The sequence below is a fragment of the Chrysochloris asiatica genome, unplaced genomic scaffold, assembly GCF_000296735.1.
Source record: "Chrysochloris asiatica unplaced genomic scaffold, ChrAsi1.0 scaffold00076, whole genome shotgun sequence".
In the NCBI taxonomy this organism is placed as follows: Eukaryota; Metazoa; Chordata; class Mammalia; order Afrosoricida; family Chrysochloridae; genus Chrysochloris; species Chrysochloris asiatica.
In genome coordinates this window covers 10,925,237-10,942,242 of record NW_006408594.1, presented here as the reverse complement: position 1 = coordinate 10,942,242, position 17,006 = coordinate 10,925,237, and the positions used below count along the sequence as shown (strand labels likewise).

At 46.3% G+C, this 17,006-nt stretch overlaps 2 protein-coding genes across 3 annotated transcripts in view; one reads left to right on the top strand and one right to left on the bottom strand.

The window, feature by feature from the left end:
* SYN3 (synapsin III) overlaps positions 1-17,006 on the bottom strand; it is a 697,366-nt gene that overhangs the window by 387,778 nt on the left and 292,582 nt on the right. The window lies entirely within an intron of this gene.
* Positions 12,279-17,006, top strand: part of TIMP3 (TIMP metallopeptidase inhibitor 3) — a 78,399-nt gene continuing 73,671 nt past the window's right edge. Inside the window, exon 1 of the mRNA XM_006865237.1 lies at positions 12,279-12,460. Within this exon, the coding sequence (XP_006865299.1) occupies positions 12,340-12,460 (121 nt within the window). The 5' untranslated portion in view covers positions 12,279-12,339. The remainder of the gene's footprint in view (positions 12,461-17,006) is intronic.

Sequence of the window (17,006 nt, the reverse complement as noted above, 5' to 3'; positions counted from 1 at the left end):
GCCAATCCATCTCATTGGGGGTCTTCCTTTTTTTTCCTGACCCTCCACTTTACCAAACATGATGTCCTTCTCCAGGGACTGGTCCCTCCTGATAATATGTCCCAAGTATAAGAGACAGCATTTCACCATCCTGGCTTCTAAGAAGCATTCTGCCTGTACTTAAACCAACATAGATTTGTTTGTTTTTCTGGCAGCTCACAGTACGTTTCTTCAACAGCGTAACTCAACTGCATGGATTCTTCTACGGTCTTCCTTAGTCACTGATCAAATTTCACATGCATATGAAGCTACTGAAAATACCATGGCTTGGGTCAGGCACACCTTAGTCCTCAAGCTGACATCTTTGCTCTTCTACACTTTAAAGAGGTCTTGTGCAGCAGATTTACTTAATGCAATACATTGTTTGATTTCTTGACTGCTGCTTCCCTGAGTGTTGATAGTGGATCCAATAAAACGAAGTCTTTGACAACTTCAATCTTTTCTCTTCCCCAGTCATATTTTGAGTGTCTTCCAACCTTAGGGGCTCATCTTCTGGCACTGTATCTGACAATCTTCTGGTGCTATTCATAAAGTTTCAATATTCAATATTCTGGTACTGACAGTGTTGTCCTGCTATTCCTAAGGTTTTCAGAGGCTAAACTTTCAGAAGTAGTTTACTTGTCCATCTTCCTAGTCTGTCTTAGTCTGGTAGCTCAGCTGAAACCTGCCCAGTATGGGTGATGTAAATGACATTTAAAATATGGATGGCAGAGCTTCCAACATCACAGCAAACACACAAGCCTTCAAAGTATGACAAACTGACAGACGAGTGGTGGGAGAAACAGCGGTCAACATCCAGCATTAATAGCAAAGTGAAAAAACAGAAAACATCAAACGCTGGTGGGTTGTGGAGAGACTGGGACACTTTTACACTGCTGGTGGGACTGTAAAATGGTACAACCACTGTGGAGAACAGTATGGCGCTTCCTCAGAAAGTTGGAGATAGGAATACCATATGATCCAGCAATCCCTCTACTTGGTATATATCCTAGAGAAATAAGAGTTGTAACACAAATAGATACACACACACCCATGTTCACTGTAGCATTATTCACAATAGCAAAAAGATGGAGGCAGCCTAAATGCCCATCAATAGAAGAATGGTTAAACTTTGGTGTATACACACAATGAAATACTATGCAACATTGAAGAACACTTAGGAATCTGCAAAACACCTCACAACGTGCATGAACCTGGAGGACATTATGCTGAGTGAAATTAGTCAACATAAAAAGAACAATATTGTATGAGATTGCTGTTGTAAAAAGTTAAGAAAAGGTTTTCTTGACCAAAGAAACGTTCTGGGGGCAAAGAAAGGGGAAAGAAAAAAGAATTAAAGTGAATAGAGGCAAATACTAGATTTTAAGTCCTGGGGTGGCGCTGTGGGTTAATGCGCCAGACTGCAAAGTCATTTGAACTGCAAAGTCGGTGGTTCAACCTCATCAGCTGCTCCTTGGAAACCCTATACAGCGTCGCTACGGGTCAGAACCGATTCAACAGCACTTAACAATAACAACAAATCACTGAAATAAAATGAAGCACATGATCTGTTCAATGTAAAACTGATGATCTGCTTTGTAAACCTTCATTCAACTTATAATAATAATAATAAAACACCAGGCTTACTGGCCAGCTAGGAACTGTGGGAACGCCTAAGACAATGGCCTTCAGGTCTGGAAATGAACTCACTCTCAAGACTCAATTTTCAGCAAAACACTGTTGTTGTTGTTGTTAAGTACCGTCGAGTTGATTCCGACCCATAGCGACCCTGTACAGGCTTCTAAGGGGGAATTGTAACATTAGAAAGCTACACATATCTTAGAATACCAACACTTTGAGATCAACAGGGCAGCATGTACCTAAGAGTAACACTCAGAAGCATTAGGAAAGGAGGGATGGAAGCAGGAAACACACAGAAGGAGTGGGATAAGTTACATTGGGGGTGGGGATGGGGTGTTGCAGTCAATGATATGAAACAAAATGCATCTGCACTGTGGAATGGAAAACCAATCTGCTCTGTAAACCTTCACCCAAGTCACAGTACAAAGTTAATAAACAAGCAAATAGGAAAACCCAAATGAATTATAATCATTCCAGTGCAGAAAGAGTCTGAGGAGAGTGGGGAAGAGGCAGTGCCAGTCTGGAGCAAAGAATCTGGAAGACCAAAGAGAACAACGTTGGCAGTGTGTAGCTGGCACTGCCCATAGAAAATGGTCCTTCTTTCCAGGGGGTCTGAGCATTGTCACACCCTTGGAGAGGTTTTCTTGACCCTTTGCTCCGGGAGCAGAATTTCAAAGTATCTTAGCTGAAGGCCATTTCTAACAATGACCTCATATGCCACACACCATCTGATGAAAAACAGACTTCTCATGATGTTCTCCATGATTGGTAGGAGAAAAAGATGGGGGTCATGTTACCATGAGTGCTTCAGACTACATGGCAATTAAATATTTTATAAGAAATAAAGAAATGGAATTGTGACTGGTCTACTGGTCTCTTACGAATCGTTGGGTAGTGTTTCTGGGACCTCTTAGCTCGGGGATCCTAATTTAGTTGAGTTTCTGGGCCCAAGAAGCTGAATTCCAGAAACTCTGCCACAATGAATGTTTCAGGATGATACTCTGACTCCCATTGGTTAGTTTAGACTTTCACTATTTGGTAAGCGCTTCCTGTGTGTAAATGCTGTGTGAGGTATAAGAGGAGCTCATACCAACCACTAAGGCTAACAGAATTTCAGAAGCACCTAAATGGCATTCTGGAAGGTCTGTTGGGCTATGTATGTACGGCGTAAGGTCTTCATGGCCTAAGGGAGGAAGAAGGGCAGATAGAGGGTCAAGAAAACATTCATGTAGTAGTGACTTCAGCTGAAAAAATGTGAAAGATATCTGCACACCCGTGTTCACTGTAATACTAGTCACGATAGCAAAAAGATGGATGCAGCCTAAATGCCCATCAACAGAAGAAGGGTTCAACAAACTCTGGCATATCTACACAATGAAATACTATGCAACATTGAAGAATAATGTTTCCTGGCAGAAAAAGCAGGTGGACAAAATATTGGGGGAGTGCGGATTCCAGGCAAGCAGTGCAATATGAACAAGGCAGGAAACTGACAGCTGGAATATAAAATCAGAAGATGAGAAAGAAGGTTGCATTTATTTGGGCAGCAAGTATAGAACCTTCTGTTGCATTACTGTTCATTACGGCATAACCAGTTGCCAGGCGGTTGATCCCAGCTCCAGGCAATCCCATGCATTTCAGAATAGAACTGTGCTCCACAGGTTTCCTGTGACTGTTTTTCACAGAAGTACATCTCCAGCTCTTTCTTTCAAGGTGCCTCTTGTTGTTGTTGTTAGGTGCCACTGAGTTGGTACCGACTCATAGCGACCTTATGCACAGCAGAACAAAACACTGTCCAATCCTGGGCCAACCTCACTACTGTTGTCACTGTGTTTTATTGAATTATACAAAGGCTTTCGATTGTGTGGATCATGACAAGCTAGGGACAACATTGTGAAGTCTGCGTATTCCGGAACACTTTATTGTGCTCATAAGGTGTCTCTGGGTGGATGCAAACATCCACCTTTCAGTTAGCCTCTGAGTGCCTTAACCATTTGTATCACCAGGGACTTTAGCAGGACTGTAGGGTTGTAATGACAGTGTCTTCTATGTGGGTGGTGTCCTCTAAAGGTGTGGACTGTGGGGGCCCTAGGAAAGGTCACATCACAGAGGGTCTTGTATGTCTTTGGAGTTTAAATTAAGCCTTTGAAAACCATGGAGAACAGAGGAATCATTTTAAGCAAGGGATAGCATGATTTTAGGTTTACATCTGAAAACATTTGCAGTGCAAAACTTGGAAGAGTCGAGGTAGAGTGCCCAATTATGTGGTGATTGTAAGTTTCCAGACGAGTGCCCTAGGCAGAAATGGTGGGAACAGGGATACGAAGGAGTGGTTAGAAGAGATGTGGAGTGAGAATCAACAGGACTTGGGGAACGCGGAGACCATTGGCAAGGATGGAGCAGAAAAGTCAATGAGTTTTGGATGCTTAAGAGTCTGATGGATTAACACAGTGGCAGCAGTAAGGAGCTCACTTGTAACCACAACTGTAGGGATGGCACCAGACCAAGCATTGCTTTCTTCTGACAGCACCTTAAAACAACAGAGTCTTGAGGAGGTCATGGGACCTCCAGGTGAAGTTGTCTAGGAGGAAGTTGGATAGAAAGGCCTGGAGCTCAGTGAGATCTCAGTGCCTGCCTTGCATTTCTCAGCGCCAACAGCATAGCAGGAGGATTGAAACCATGTGAGTGGGGTGGGACTCCTCAGGTAGAATGTGGTGGCTAAAAAGGAAGAGCAGAGAATCCAAGACAGAAATATTGGCCCACACCAAGGAGTCTATCAAGAAGCCTGAGAGGTCAGAAATGGAAACCCCTCACTGAAAGTGGAGCCCCCACAGCCAGGTCTAAAGATCCTAAGACAAGCTCATTTCAGCTTCAGTAGGTCCCACTGATGGGGGCTCAAGTGCTCTGGCAAATGCAAACTCTCCAGCCTGGTATGACTAGACACCAACGATCCATCTACCCCATTCCTTCGTAGTCCACGAGAGCACTTGCTGAGACCCTCGTGGGCAGCCTCTGTGTGAAGCTGAGCATCCAAGCTTCACAGAAACCACAAAGAAGCGACTCCTTGCTCAAGGAAACATCCCAGAGTTCCCCGGGCATAAGGAAGCCATTAAGATGAGGCAGTGGTGCAGTTCCTCTCCTGCCATTTCATATTATCCTTCATACAGATCACACTGGCCGTCGGAGCACACAGTCTCTACAAAAAGAGAAAGAAAGAGCTGGGAGACTGAACTCTGCTCACTGCCTACCACCCCAGAAAATGCCAGGCATGGAATGTGTCTACTGCACACATTTGTTTTCCAGCTTAAAATCCTTGGGAGTCTCTTCCTATGGAAAGAAATAAAAAAAAACAACAACAAAAAAACAAACCAGGATTCACTTGAATGTAGCCAGCGATTCTTAACAGAGGGATCTTTAATTCCCTGGTGGGGCTGGGGGGTGATCTGGGGCAAGAGACGCCTTGCAATTTTATTTCCATGAAATTGGCTCCAGATGGAAACCAGTGAAGGCGGTGGTAACTCCCTACTGGTGCCAGACAGAGAAAACCTGAAGTACCTACTGCGTTAGGTTCCCAATTACCTAGTGCTGGGCAGTAACCCCACTGAGGGTCTGGCCAGGGCTCAGGGTGGTGGCTGGACCAGGGCTGTTATTTGGAAAAGGCTATTTTGAATATAATGACTTTCAGATGGATTGTGGGTTTAAGGGAGGGTATTGTGGCTAGGGTCTGGAAGGAAAAGGGGAGAAAAGAGGTGTTTCCCTATAAGACAGCAGACGTGATACATACATGTCTTCTCAGCACCTTCTCAGGTTTAATTTCGGCCCTTGAAGACTGTGAGTGTGGCATCTTTTGCTTGGTGTTCCCAGGCTTCCCCGGGCCCCCAGACCAATGATTCACAAGTATGGAGCTTCCAGAGAATTGGTCCCCTTGGGCTGACTGCCGCCAATTCAGGGGTGGAGGAATTCGGCAGCTAAGGACGGGATGTTGACTGAGAGCTCTGTAGCCATCAGAGATGGGAGGGATTAACATCACCCACTCAAAGGCACTGGGACTCCACTAACTAGGGTGGAATTGTGCCTCTCCCGCCTTCTCAGGGAGGGAGATTGGTGGAGACAAGAAGGCTGAGGGAATAATGGGTGTTCTCTGGCTTACAGCGCCCCCTAGCACTGGCCAGAGGGATAAAGCTCCTTGAACTCTCAATGGAGTGAATACTGGGAAGTCTGTGCCATTCCGTGCCACCCTTTCAACCCTTACTTACTGAACTCGAATGTTAGCACACTGGATCCCTGTTCTCAAGGAGCAGGAAGGGAAACAGATGGATAAACAGATAATCACTTTACAATTGGCTTGTTATTGTTAAAAGTGCCTTCCAGTCAGTTCTAACTCATAGCGACCTTGTATAGGGTTTCCTAGGCTGTTAAATTTGAACCACCAATGTTGAGGTTCAAAGCAAACTTGTGGTCCAGTGAATTATCCCACAGTACCACACCAGAACCCCTTACAATTGGCTAAGTGTTGTGAAAATAGAAAGCACAAGATACTGAGGATGCATGGGAGGGGAATCCTAGGAGACATCCTGGAGGAGGTGACATCTAAGCTGAGATCTGAAGGATGTGTAGGAGTTCGATGAATTTCAGATATAGTATAGAGACAAAAAGCCATTTTTCCTGACCTTACAGTGCTTACAATCCAAGAAGTAAATAGACAAATACCAGGGACTGGACTCTCACTCTCTTCTCTCTATCACCACCATTACTGTCTTCTCTGAAATTCTTTACTTTCAGCCTAGAGTCTTAGAGGACAGCACAGAGTAGGAATCCGATAAGTGCTGATTGAGGCATTGATGGATGCTTTTCAGTCTCAGGCATATTCGATTTGTCTTACACTTGTTTAAGTGGCAAGATCTATCTTCCCTTCAGTACCATTGGCCTTGTTCATGAGACTTTCCCATAGAATCTTAGACTATTGGAGCCAAGAGAGCTTATGGAGACCACTGAGGTACATTTTTTATCTTCTAACATAGAAATAGAGGCCTAAGATGGGTCTTATCCAAGGCAGACACATAACTATTCTCCTATAACAATTGGAATACATCTCAGGTCTTTGCTTCTGCCCCCCTCCACTCCAACTCCTTTTTGGTCCCCCAGAAAGAAAACTTTTCATGTATTTCTTTGCAAAGACATGTTCAGAAGGTTATCCAAAGACATCAGGTAATAATTTAGAAAGGGAAAAAAGTAAGCACACAAGAGTTAAATCTCTGGAGAGTACAGAGTTCCATTGGCTTTGATTGGCTCAAAGGGTGATGATTATCGTAAGAAAAACTAGCTGGTCAGCACAGGTGGTGCTTTCCACGTGCAGAGCCCTGGACAAACAGACTTAGAATGGACCATCTCCAGATCTGGAAATGCTGGATTCCAGGAACAGCAAGGGCCTGACATTCCCATGACCAGAGCCCAATCATAGAGTCACATGCTGGAGCTGGGAGGACTGAGGCCCATGGGGACATTAGAGGAGCCTCAGGTACAAAAGGCAGCTTGAGGGGGCTTTCTTGACTCCGCCACAAGCTGACTTTGAAACTTGGGGCAAATTCCTTCACCTTCGTGATATTATTTACCCTATCTGCACAATGAGAACAGTGGAGCTCTGAGGTCCTTTTTAATTCTAAACGTTTATGGGAACAATTTCTACAGACTCCAGTACCTTATACTTTGACAGGAAGGAGGTAGGCAGAGATTCATCTTTTGTACAAAACTTTCAGAAAAGGGGACTGACAGGTCAGCCTGGTAGATTTGAGGACAGCTCAGACAGATATTGAAACTTCATAAGCTATTCCCAGGTTTATAAATGTACCATCGTTCTTAGCTGTCAAGAGAAAGCCGAAGAGTCACCGTCTTCATTCTTAACCATTAATTCCAGGTCTACTCCATCCAAAAGGAGCTCTGGTAGTGTAGTGGTTACAAATCGGGCTGCTAACCTCAGGGTCATCAGTTCAAAACCACCAGCTGTTCTGTGGGAGAAAGATGAGGCTTTCTGCTCCCATAAAGATTTACAGCCTTGGAAATCCTGTACAGGGTCGCTATGGGTCGGAACCGACTCCACAGCACATAACAACAACAACTCCATCCAACTTAGAAAACAGCCTTGAAAAAGTCATTCATAGCTACTATTAGACTCACAGACACTGTGACATCCTGAGGCATAACTGGGTGGGCTCTCTACCATGAGGATGCCTACAGCTTTTCTCTTCCTCTGCGTAAGAATGGAGCTGATCTCACATGGGAAAGTGGAGGGAACACCCCTCAAGCTAGGCATTAGGGAGAGCTTCCCAACGGAAAGAATCTTCGTGCTCTCTGAACTCCAAAGACTCTGTACCAGCTTAGGGTAGAATGCACAAGGCAATAACCTGAAAGGCAATTTTATCACCTTTCAACTGGAAAAACAATCAGGAATAATCCTGCTTTACATAATTAAGCAGTTCCCCTAATCCGATGTTTAAGATGCTTTCTGTAAGCAACCTGCTGCTTGAAGTTTAGCAAAAGTTTCAACAAAAGCCTGATAGCATTTAATAGGCAAGTCCTTTCCTTGGAGAAACTATTAGCACTTTGGACAAAGTATCAAATAAAAAGAAAAAAGAGAAGAGAGGACCTAAGTCCCATAAGATTGGGATTTGGCCTGGGAAAATCTTCTAACGTCTTCCACATGACTGCATCTGGGACTGGGCAGAGAGAAGCAAGTCTTACAAATCTCTCCTTCGATCTGCATCAATGGGCTGCTCCCCTGAATGCCTCCTTGCTATTGCATGGCTTGCTGGCCAGATCCACACCTAAGTCTCCTGGGAACTCTGTTGTGTTTATGAGAATTTAAGAAGAGTGGCCAAAGATCTCATGCCTCAAAGTGTTGCTAGTGTGGTTGAGATAAAAACCAAACCCAACCCAAACAAACAAGTTGCCATCAAGTTGACTCTGACTCACGATGACTCCACATGTCTGAGTAGAATTGTACTCTGTAGGGTTTTCAGTTGCTGATTTTTCAGAAGCAGATTGCCAGGTCTTTCTTCTGACGCACCTCTGGGTGGGCTTGAACCCACAACCTTTTGGTCAGCAACTGAGTGTGTGAACGGTCTGTACTACCTAGGCACTCTGCTTGAGAAAATAGCAAAACTGTATTTAATGAAACAATGAAACCGTTGGAGTAAATGTTGAGAGGGAAAAGGTCTCTGGGGATTAGACTATATAGTTAGAGGTAAGATGATTCTTCAAGTTGGAAGGGGCACAAGGTATTAAAATGTGGAAACTAGATTCCCTACAGCAAAATGTTTAGGGGTTTGGAAAAGATAGTTTGAAAATTGTTCTTGGAAATACCGAAGACAATTTCTACATCGGTCATTCTAATTTCACTTCTTGGAGCTGTAAATATAGGCATTTCTGAGAAAGAGGTGGAGCTTGTATTTTCTGACCAATATTCCCAGCCCTTATTTTGTTCCAACATTTAGCATTCTTATAGCCAAGACATACAAATCTTTTTCTAACATGATGAGACTGGAGAGACTGAGAGAGAAACATAGAGGGCATTTGCGCAGTTAGATTTAAGCGTGTTGTTAAGCGCTGTCGAGTTGGTTCCAACCCGTATGGACTCTGTATAAGATTTCCAAGGAGGCTGGTGAACTTGAACCACCAACCTTGAAGTTCAAGCCGACTTCACAGCACCACACCAGGACTCCAAATTTAAGCTTAACCACAGTTAAAACCCAAACTAAGGACCCCTGGTGGTGCAATGAGTTAAGTGTTGGGCTGCTAATCTCAAGATTGGTGGGTGAAACCTACCTGCTGCTCTGAGGGAGGTGAAAAAGGCTGTCTGCTTCAGTACACACTTATTGGTGGTGTTGTTATTAAGTGCTGTTGAGTCGGTTCCGACCCATAGTGAACCTGTACAGGGTTTCCAAGGCTGTAAATCTTTACGGGAGCAGAAAGCCTCATCTTTCTCCCGTGGTAGTATCGAACTGCTGACCTTAAGGTTCGCAGCCTGATTCATAACCACTATGCTACCAGAGCTCCTTTCAATACAAACTTAACAGTCTTGGAAACACTACGGAGCAGATTTACTCTGTTCTTCCTACAGTATTACCATGAGTCAGAAGCAACTTGATGGCCCGGGATAGGTGTGATGGTTCAAGTCCTGATGAAGAAAGATTAGGAAGAAAGGCCTGGTGATCTGCTTCTGAAAATAAGCCTATGGAAAAAAAAACACAAAACTATAGAGTGCAACAGAATATTGTCCAGTACAGCACTGGAAGGTGAGTCACCTAAGATGGAAATCACTCTAAATATAAAAGGCGGCAGCAATAGACAGGAGCAAATCAATGGCTGTGTTGTTGCTAAGTTCTCTAGAGTCAGTTCCAACTCATAGGAACCCTGTATAAGATTTCCGAGGAGTGGCTGATGAGTTTGAATCACCGATCCTGTGGTTAGCAGTCCAGTGCTTATCCTACAGCACCACCCCAGCAACGTTTAGTTCTGTCCACGTCTCTTGTAACAACAACAAAGTTTGGAGAAAGAAACATATCTCTTGCAATAAGAATCAGTGTAAATGAATGATCTGCGTCATTTCAGCTCTTGGTGCGTTTCCTCACCTGGAACATGTGAATGATATCTTGCACCTTTCCTACCTAGAAAGATGACTGTAAAATATAATGAGATGTGACATGGAACCTGGCTTTTAAAAACTAACAACAGAATCAAACCCCGAACCAAACCAATGCAGGAGACTTGATTCCTTATACAGCCTCAAGGTGTTACTTAATAATACAGATAGTAACAGTGTTGTTGTTAAGTTCTGTCAAGGCGGTTGTGACTGTTTGAGGTTTCTGAGGAGTGGCTGGTGGGTTTAAACCACAGACCTTCCGGTTAACAGGCCGGTGCTTGTCCTACAGCACCACACCAGGACTCCAGTATTAGTATTGTTGTTGTTGTTAAGTGCTGTGGAGTCGGTTCTGACTCATAGCGACCCTAAATAGGGTCTCTGAGGAGTGGCTGGTGAGTTTGAACCACCACCTTGAGATCCAGTGCTTATCCTATGTCACCACACCAAGATTATCAATTATAGTTAAGGATCCTGGGTTGTTCTCCACCATGAGTCAGAAGCAACTGCCAAGGAGTCAATTCTGCCTCATAGCATTTCCAAGGCTGTCAATCTTTATGGGAATAGAGCCTCATGTTTTTCCCAAGGAACAGCTTACACCACGGACTTTGAGGCTAGCAGCCCAACTGGATTTACATAGACTTGAGTCAGTTCATCCCCAAATTTTTGCTAAGGATGGAAACCTGCCTGAGGTAGGCAAGGTTACCACTTTCCCATCCTTTCTAACTTTGTTCTTCAAATGAGTTCAAGGCCTGCATTTCTTCCCCCTGCCTGAAGTACTCTTCTCCCAGGCTGCCTTTTGGCTAGTCCTTCCTGGTGCTCCCATCTCAGCTAGGATGTCGCTTCTTCAGAGAGACCTTTGCTTACTATCCCATAGAAAGCAGAGTCCTCCCCCGTTATTTCTAACCCATTATTATAGAACAGAGGAGTCCTGGTGTGGTGCTGCGGGTTAATACGCCCCGGACTGTAAAACTGGTTTGAACCACAAGGTCGTCGGTTCAAGCTCACCAGCCACTCCTCAGAAACCCTATACAGGGTCGCTAGGGGTCAGAACCAACTCGATGGCACTAACAATTACAGATCAGTGCAGCATGTGTTCTTAACAACAACAACAGCATGTGTTTATGCGTTTACTAATAGATTACCAGTAAGTTCCATAAGGTTTTGTCTTGTTCACCCCAGGTGTCTATAAGAGTGTTTGTAGAATGAATCCACAACCCCATTTGCTGGGAGTTGGGGAGAGGGACAGGTAGGAAACAAGCATCAATGTGGCCATCTCCAAACAGGTATCAGACTTCCCCCCAACTCAGCTGGTCTTTCCTCAGAGCCTGCAAGACGAGGCAGAGGGCTAGCATTTTCCCTGAGGCGTTCCGTCTCTGACCTGTGGAGGGGGCTGTGCTGGGGGGGTGGTGGTGGTGTGGACCGGTGGTAGTTGATTCTGCTTTGGGTCAGAGGCACCTAGAGGATGGGCTAGACGTAGGACTAGGGTGCAGGCGGGAAGCGGAGTGTGGGCGCAGCTGCGAAGGACAGCCGGCCAACGCGGGTCTGGGGAGCGCCCCAGCCCACCCACTCGCGTGCCCACAGCCGCCTTATTCCCTATAAGGAGCTGAACGGGCCAGGGCGGCCCCGCCCCGCGCCCCGGCCCCGCCCCCTCTCGGAGGGCCGATGAGGTCATGCGGCTCTGCCATTGGTCGGTGAGGCGGGCCAGGAGCACCCAAGGTGGGGGCACAGGGAGGGAGCCGCGCTATATCTCCCCGCCGCAGGGGCAGCGGTGCAAAGCAGGGAGCGGGTAGCAGACCGGTGCTCGGACAGCGTCTCCTTGCCTTGTGGTCCGGCTCCAGCGCCTGCTTCTTCGGCCCGAAAGCCCACTCGCAGAGTGTGCGCCGCCCCATCTCGTCCAGCCCGGGCAGTCGGAGGGCAGCGCGCCCGCGCCCAAAGTTGCCGGGTTCGGCCGGACGGCTAGCCCGGCTGCGGCAGCCCCGCGGGAGACACGCACAGCAACTTTGAAGAGGCGAGCAGCAGCCGCCGCCGTGGCGATCGTCTCAATGACTCCCTGGCTCGGCCTCTTCGTGCTCCTGGGCAGCTGGAGCTTGGGGAACTGGGGCGCCGAGGCGTGCACATGCTCGCCCAGCCACCCCCAGGATGCCTTCTGCAACTCTGACATCGGTAAGCTCCGGGACCCTCAGCTGGAGACCCCGCGGTGATGGGTCGCGCGCTCTGCAGCCCGCTGGGGCGCTGCTCTGGGAGGCATGAGTAGCCCCTCTCTTTTCTCTGCAAACATGCTTGGGACGGGCTGGTGAGACTCCGTTTCCTTGGGCCGGGGCTCTGACACAGCTGAGGGGGTGGGGGTAGGGGGATTCCCTGTACAGGAATCCCAGCGGGTCAAATGAACCAACCCCCTGCCTCCTTTGATCTTCCTTTGGGGGCATGAGGCCCCTGTGGGTCCTTTTGACATCCGGAAAATTCTCCTGACCCAGTCTCCAGAGAAAGTGTTGGAGAAGGGTGGGGGAAAGTTTTTCTTAAACTTGCAATACTAGCTAAAGTGCTACGTTGTGGGGTAATTTAAAAAAAAAAACAAAACAAGACAAAAAAACAGTTGCCAACCATGTGCTGGAAGTTGCAAAGAGAGTATTCTAGAGTTTGCTTCATCTCCAGCACCCATGAAGTTCAACCTTTTCACTGGGACCTAACAAGCCCTGTGTTTGTCAGGAGAGTGCTAATGGAGCTGAGCTTTTAGGGCTGAGAACAGCAGACAGTCCCTTTTGGGTGGATTTAAGGTGGGGAAAAGAATTCAGAGAAAAGGCTGGGGTTGACCCTCTCCTCCCCATTGAGAAATTATTATTGAGAGTGTTGAGAGCAAGTTGGAAGTGAATTGTGTGAGGGTTCATTTATCACATAGCTGTGAAAATTCACAGGAAGGCGATTATTTATTTATTTTTCCTTCTTTGAATGTGTGTGTGTGTGGGGGGGGGGTTGGGGGGATGAGGGAGAGCCTGAACTGCAGAAAATAGATATGTCACCCAAAGACTCAAAATGCCAAGGGTCAAGCCATGACAACAATCCCAAACTGGATTTGGCGTCTTGCAATGTCAGAGTCAGAAGTGGAACCAGTTTTTATGGATGGTCTTGGGAGTGTCCTGGGAAACTTATTGGGGAGTGTTTGGGACACTTGTGTTTGGATGTCCAGAGGAGGAGCATCAGTGGCTGAGTCATCCCCCCTGCTCCTTTGCAGCTCATAAAGCATGCCAGTCCAGTGACCCTGTGTGTGTGTGCTGGGTGTGGGGTGGAGATTCAGAGGTGAAGAACAGTGGATGTATGTTTCAAGAGTGGGAAGCAAACCTCTCACTGGGTCCAGTGTGCTGCCCATGAGTCTGGTGAAGGGTGGGTGTCTGAGTTGGGAAGGGTCCTGCTAGTAGGTCAGGCTGCACCTAGAAGTCAGAGAGGTGGCTGTGGTGACCAGGTCAGTTCACTTGGCAACCGTGGGTGTTGGTGTGATCTGGTTTTGCCCTTGGTAGAGGTTTCCTGGTGCCCGCCCTGGGTACCCTTCCTGTCTCTACTGGCTTTCTTTGCACTTTGTTTGGAAGCATTGCTGTTGCCCAAGGCTGGGCAAGTCCTGACACCCCCCCCCCCCCCAGATATTCCAATGGTGACATTCCCCCCTGATTAAAGCGGGGAGTTGGCAGCTGCCACTGTTTTGGTCTTGCTAAGTGAGACACATAGGGAGTTAACAGGTGGAAGAGGGTAAGTGGACTTGCCATGGGGTGACTTTGCTGCTTGACCACAATCTGGGTGTGTTCACAGGCACTGTCTTCTGGGGAAGGGGGCCTCATCCACACCCCCTGGCCCTTCACCTCTTAGTGTTCACCCTAGAAGTTCACACTGAACTGTGAGAACAGCAGCAAGTCATCCCTGTTTGCAACGGGGCCTCCCGGGTTCTCTTCTGTCTCCACGTTTCTTGCTCTGGGTTTGGACTGAAGTAGAAAGTCATTGCAATTTTTCTGGGGTTTATTCAAGAAACAGCTACCCACCACCAGCACTTTAGTAAACTGTCCTGAAAACAACAACAACAACAACGAACGTACCAGAAAGCAACCAAAAGACCAGAGCACTGTGGTGTAGCAAAACAACGTAATAATAATAGAAGAAAGGCAAACTGTAAGCTGCACTGGCATTGATTCAGAGCCGCTCTGTGCCTGTGTTTGGTATATTGCACTAGTGATGGAGGTGAGCTAATCCTTTTAAAGATGGGAGGTGTGGATGTGGGCTTGCCTGTCTGGTGACCTCCCAGTGTCTTACCCAGAGCACCCTGCTGATGTCCAGTAGGTGGCCCACCATTGTCCTTGCTCCTTGCCTCTCTGGTTCTGCTTGTTCTCTCCTTTGACACCTTTCCCTTGATCCAGACCACCCCACTCATCAGCTCTGTAACCCACTAAAAATGCACAGCCTGTCAGCTTCCTGTTCCAGAACTTTCTTGGTTGTTTTCTCGTCATGGCCAGCTGCCATGTTGCCTGGCTTTTCTGCTGGCTCCTCTCCTCCCCTTCCTGAGCCTCTCTCCCCATCCACAGGTGTCTCTTTGTACCTTTTTCTTCAAAAGCCCTGGAGACTAGCACAACCTTCTGGGTGAGGAGGAGTTAAAAGGTGTTTCTATGGCAACTCCAGGCCCTGCACCCGAGAAGTGTTTAGGAGGAGAATGAACTACATGCCGGCTTCTAAAACACACTGTGGGGAGAAGAAAGGAATTGGCAGCAGCCGGGATGTGTGTGCCCCCCTCCCCACCAGTCATCCCTGAGACTCCCGATAAAACCTTGACTCTGAGGGAAGAAGTCCTCAGTCTTGACCGCATGGAGATAGTTCTGCTTCAGATCACCAGACCCTCTTCCAACCCCATTTCCATGCATGGGGTGGAGTGTTGGGGCCTGGCCCCAGAGCCTGTTGGGAATTGGAGAAGGCAGCGCAGCTTGGGGCTGGCTGCCAGTCCGGGAGGATGCTCTCTGGGTCTCTCTGAATTGTTCTGACAAGGGCTAGTGCCAGTGGATTCTTTCACTATCGGATCTCAGGTGGTGGTTTTAGCAAAGAAGACATTTTCAAAGAAACCAGATCAATTCTCTCTCTTTCTCTCACACCGTCACACGCTGACACTGGGCTTTGTGACTTAAGAACAATAAAGGATCAGACTTGAGAGGGGAACTAGCCACTTAATTGAGGAGGGGACCCAGGCAACAACATATTGGGGATGATACAAAGAGGAAAGAAAGCTGCTCTTGTCTAAAGGAGGGTGGGAGGAGGGAACAAACAAGTACTTCATAGTCTACTGTCTCTTGCATCCACCCAGCAGATGTAAGAGTAGGTATTGCCCCATTTCCCAGAAGGGAAAGACTGAGGATGAGGGAAGTCGTGCTTGTGCAAGGCTACCGAAATATTAAATCACAGAGCTAAACTTCTTTCATAGGTATGCCCTTCTTAAAAAAAAAAAATGTACCGGGGACTTCTGGAGCTACATTAGTGACCACCCCAATGTAATGGACAAGCCATAACCTTGTCCCCAGGCATCAACAGACTTTCATAGAGATATTATATTAGAAGACTAACTCAATGTACTGTGGTTCCTACTCACTTTTAAAGGCTGCCCCATTTCTACTAAACCATTCTCAGATATAAAGTAATGGAATAGCTAAAATTGTGAGATGAGCTAGGTAAAGTTTATATTATATAATAACCCCTGGGGCATGAAGAATTGATCAGAGTAAATACATATTTGTGAAGAGAGTTTGTACTGTGAGGAAATAAACCTAAAGTATCATCATCACACAGAAAAAATAAACGTTTCCCATTCGTAAACCCCACCTAGGACTGAGATGGAGTGGCTGGTAAGCATGTAAAAACTGCTTATACGTCTAGATTTGGCAGGCATGATATGAAGGCAGGCATGAAGCCAGAGATTTTCATTCAACACCATCCTAACAGAGAGGATTCAGTTTGTGTTTTAGAGTATGAATAGAGAAAAGGAAAGGACTCTTTCTAATGCTCTCTATGAGAAGAAATCCCTGGATAAGCACATGGTTAAAGTGCTTGATTGCTAACCAATAGGTCAGCTGTTTGAATCTACCCAGAGACACCTTGGAAGAAAGACCTGGCGATGTCCTTCTGAATGATCTAAACCATTGAAAACCTCATGTGAGCCTAGTTCTACTCTGACACTCATGGAGTTACCATGAGTTAGAAACAACTTAAGGGAAATTGGGTTTGACTATTAGAATTAAAGACCAAAGACCAGAAGAGTTGTGGGATGACATCAAGAACATCATACACGAAGAAAGCAAAAAGTCATTGAGCAGACAAGAAAGAAGGTAAAGGTCAAAATGGATGTCAATAGAGACACTGAAACTTGCTCTCCAGCACAGAGATGCTAAAGCAAATAGAGGAAATGACGAGGTCCATGAGCTGAACAGAAAATTTCAATGATCAGCTCGAAAAGATAAAGCCAAATATTACAACAAAATGTGTAAATACCTGGAATCAGAAAACCAAAAAGGAAGAACACGCTCAGCATTTCTCAAGCTGGGGAAACTGAAGAAAAAATTCAAGACTCGACTTTTGTTATTGAAGGATTCTCTGGGCAAATTACTGAATGATGCAGAATGCATCAAGAGAAGATGGAAGGAATACACAGAGTCATTGTACCAAAAGGAAATGGTTAATGTTCAACCATTTC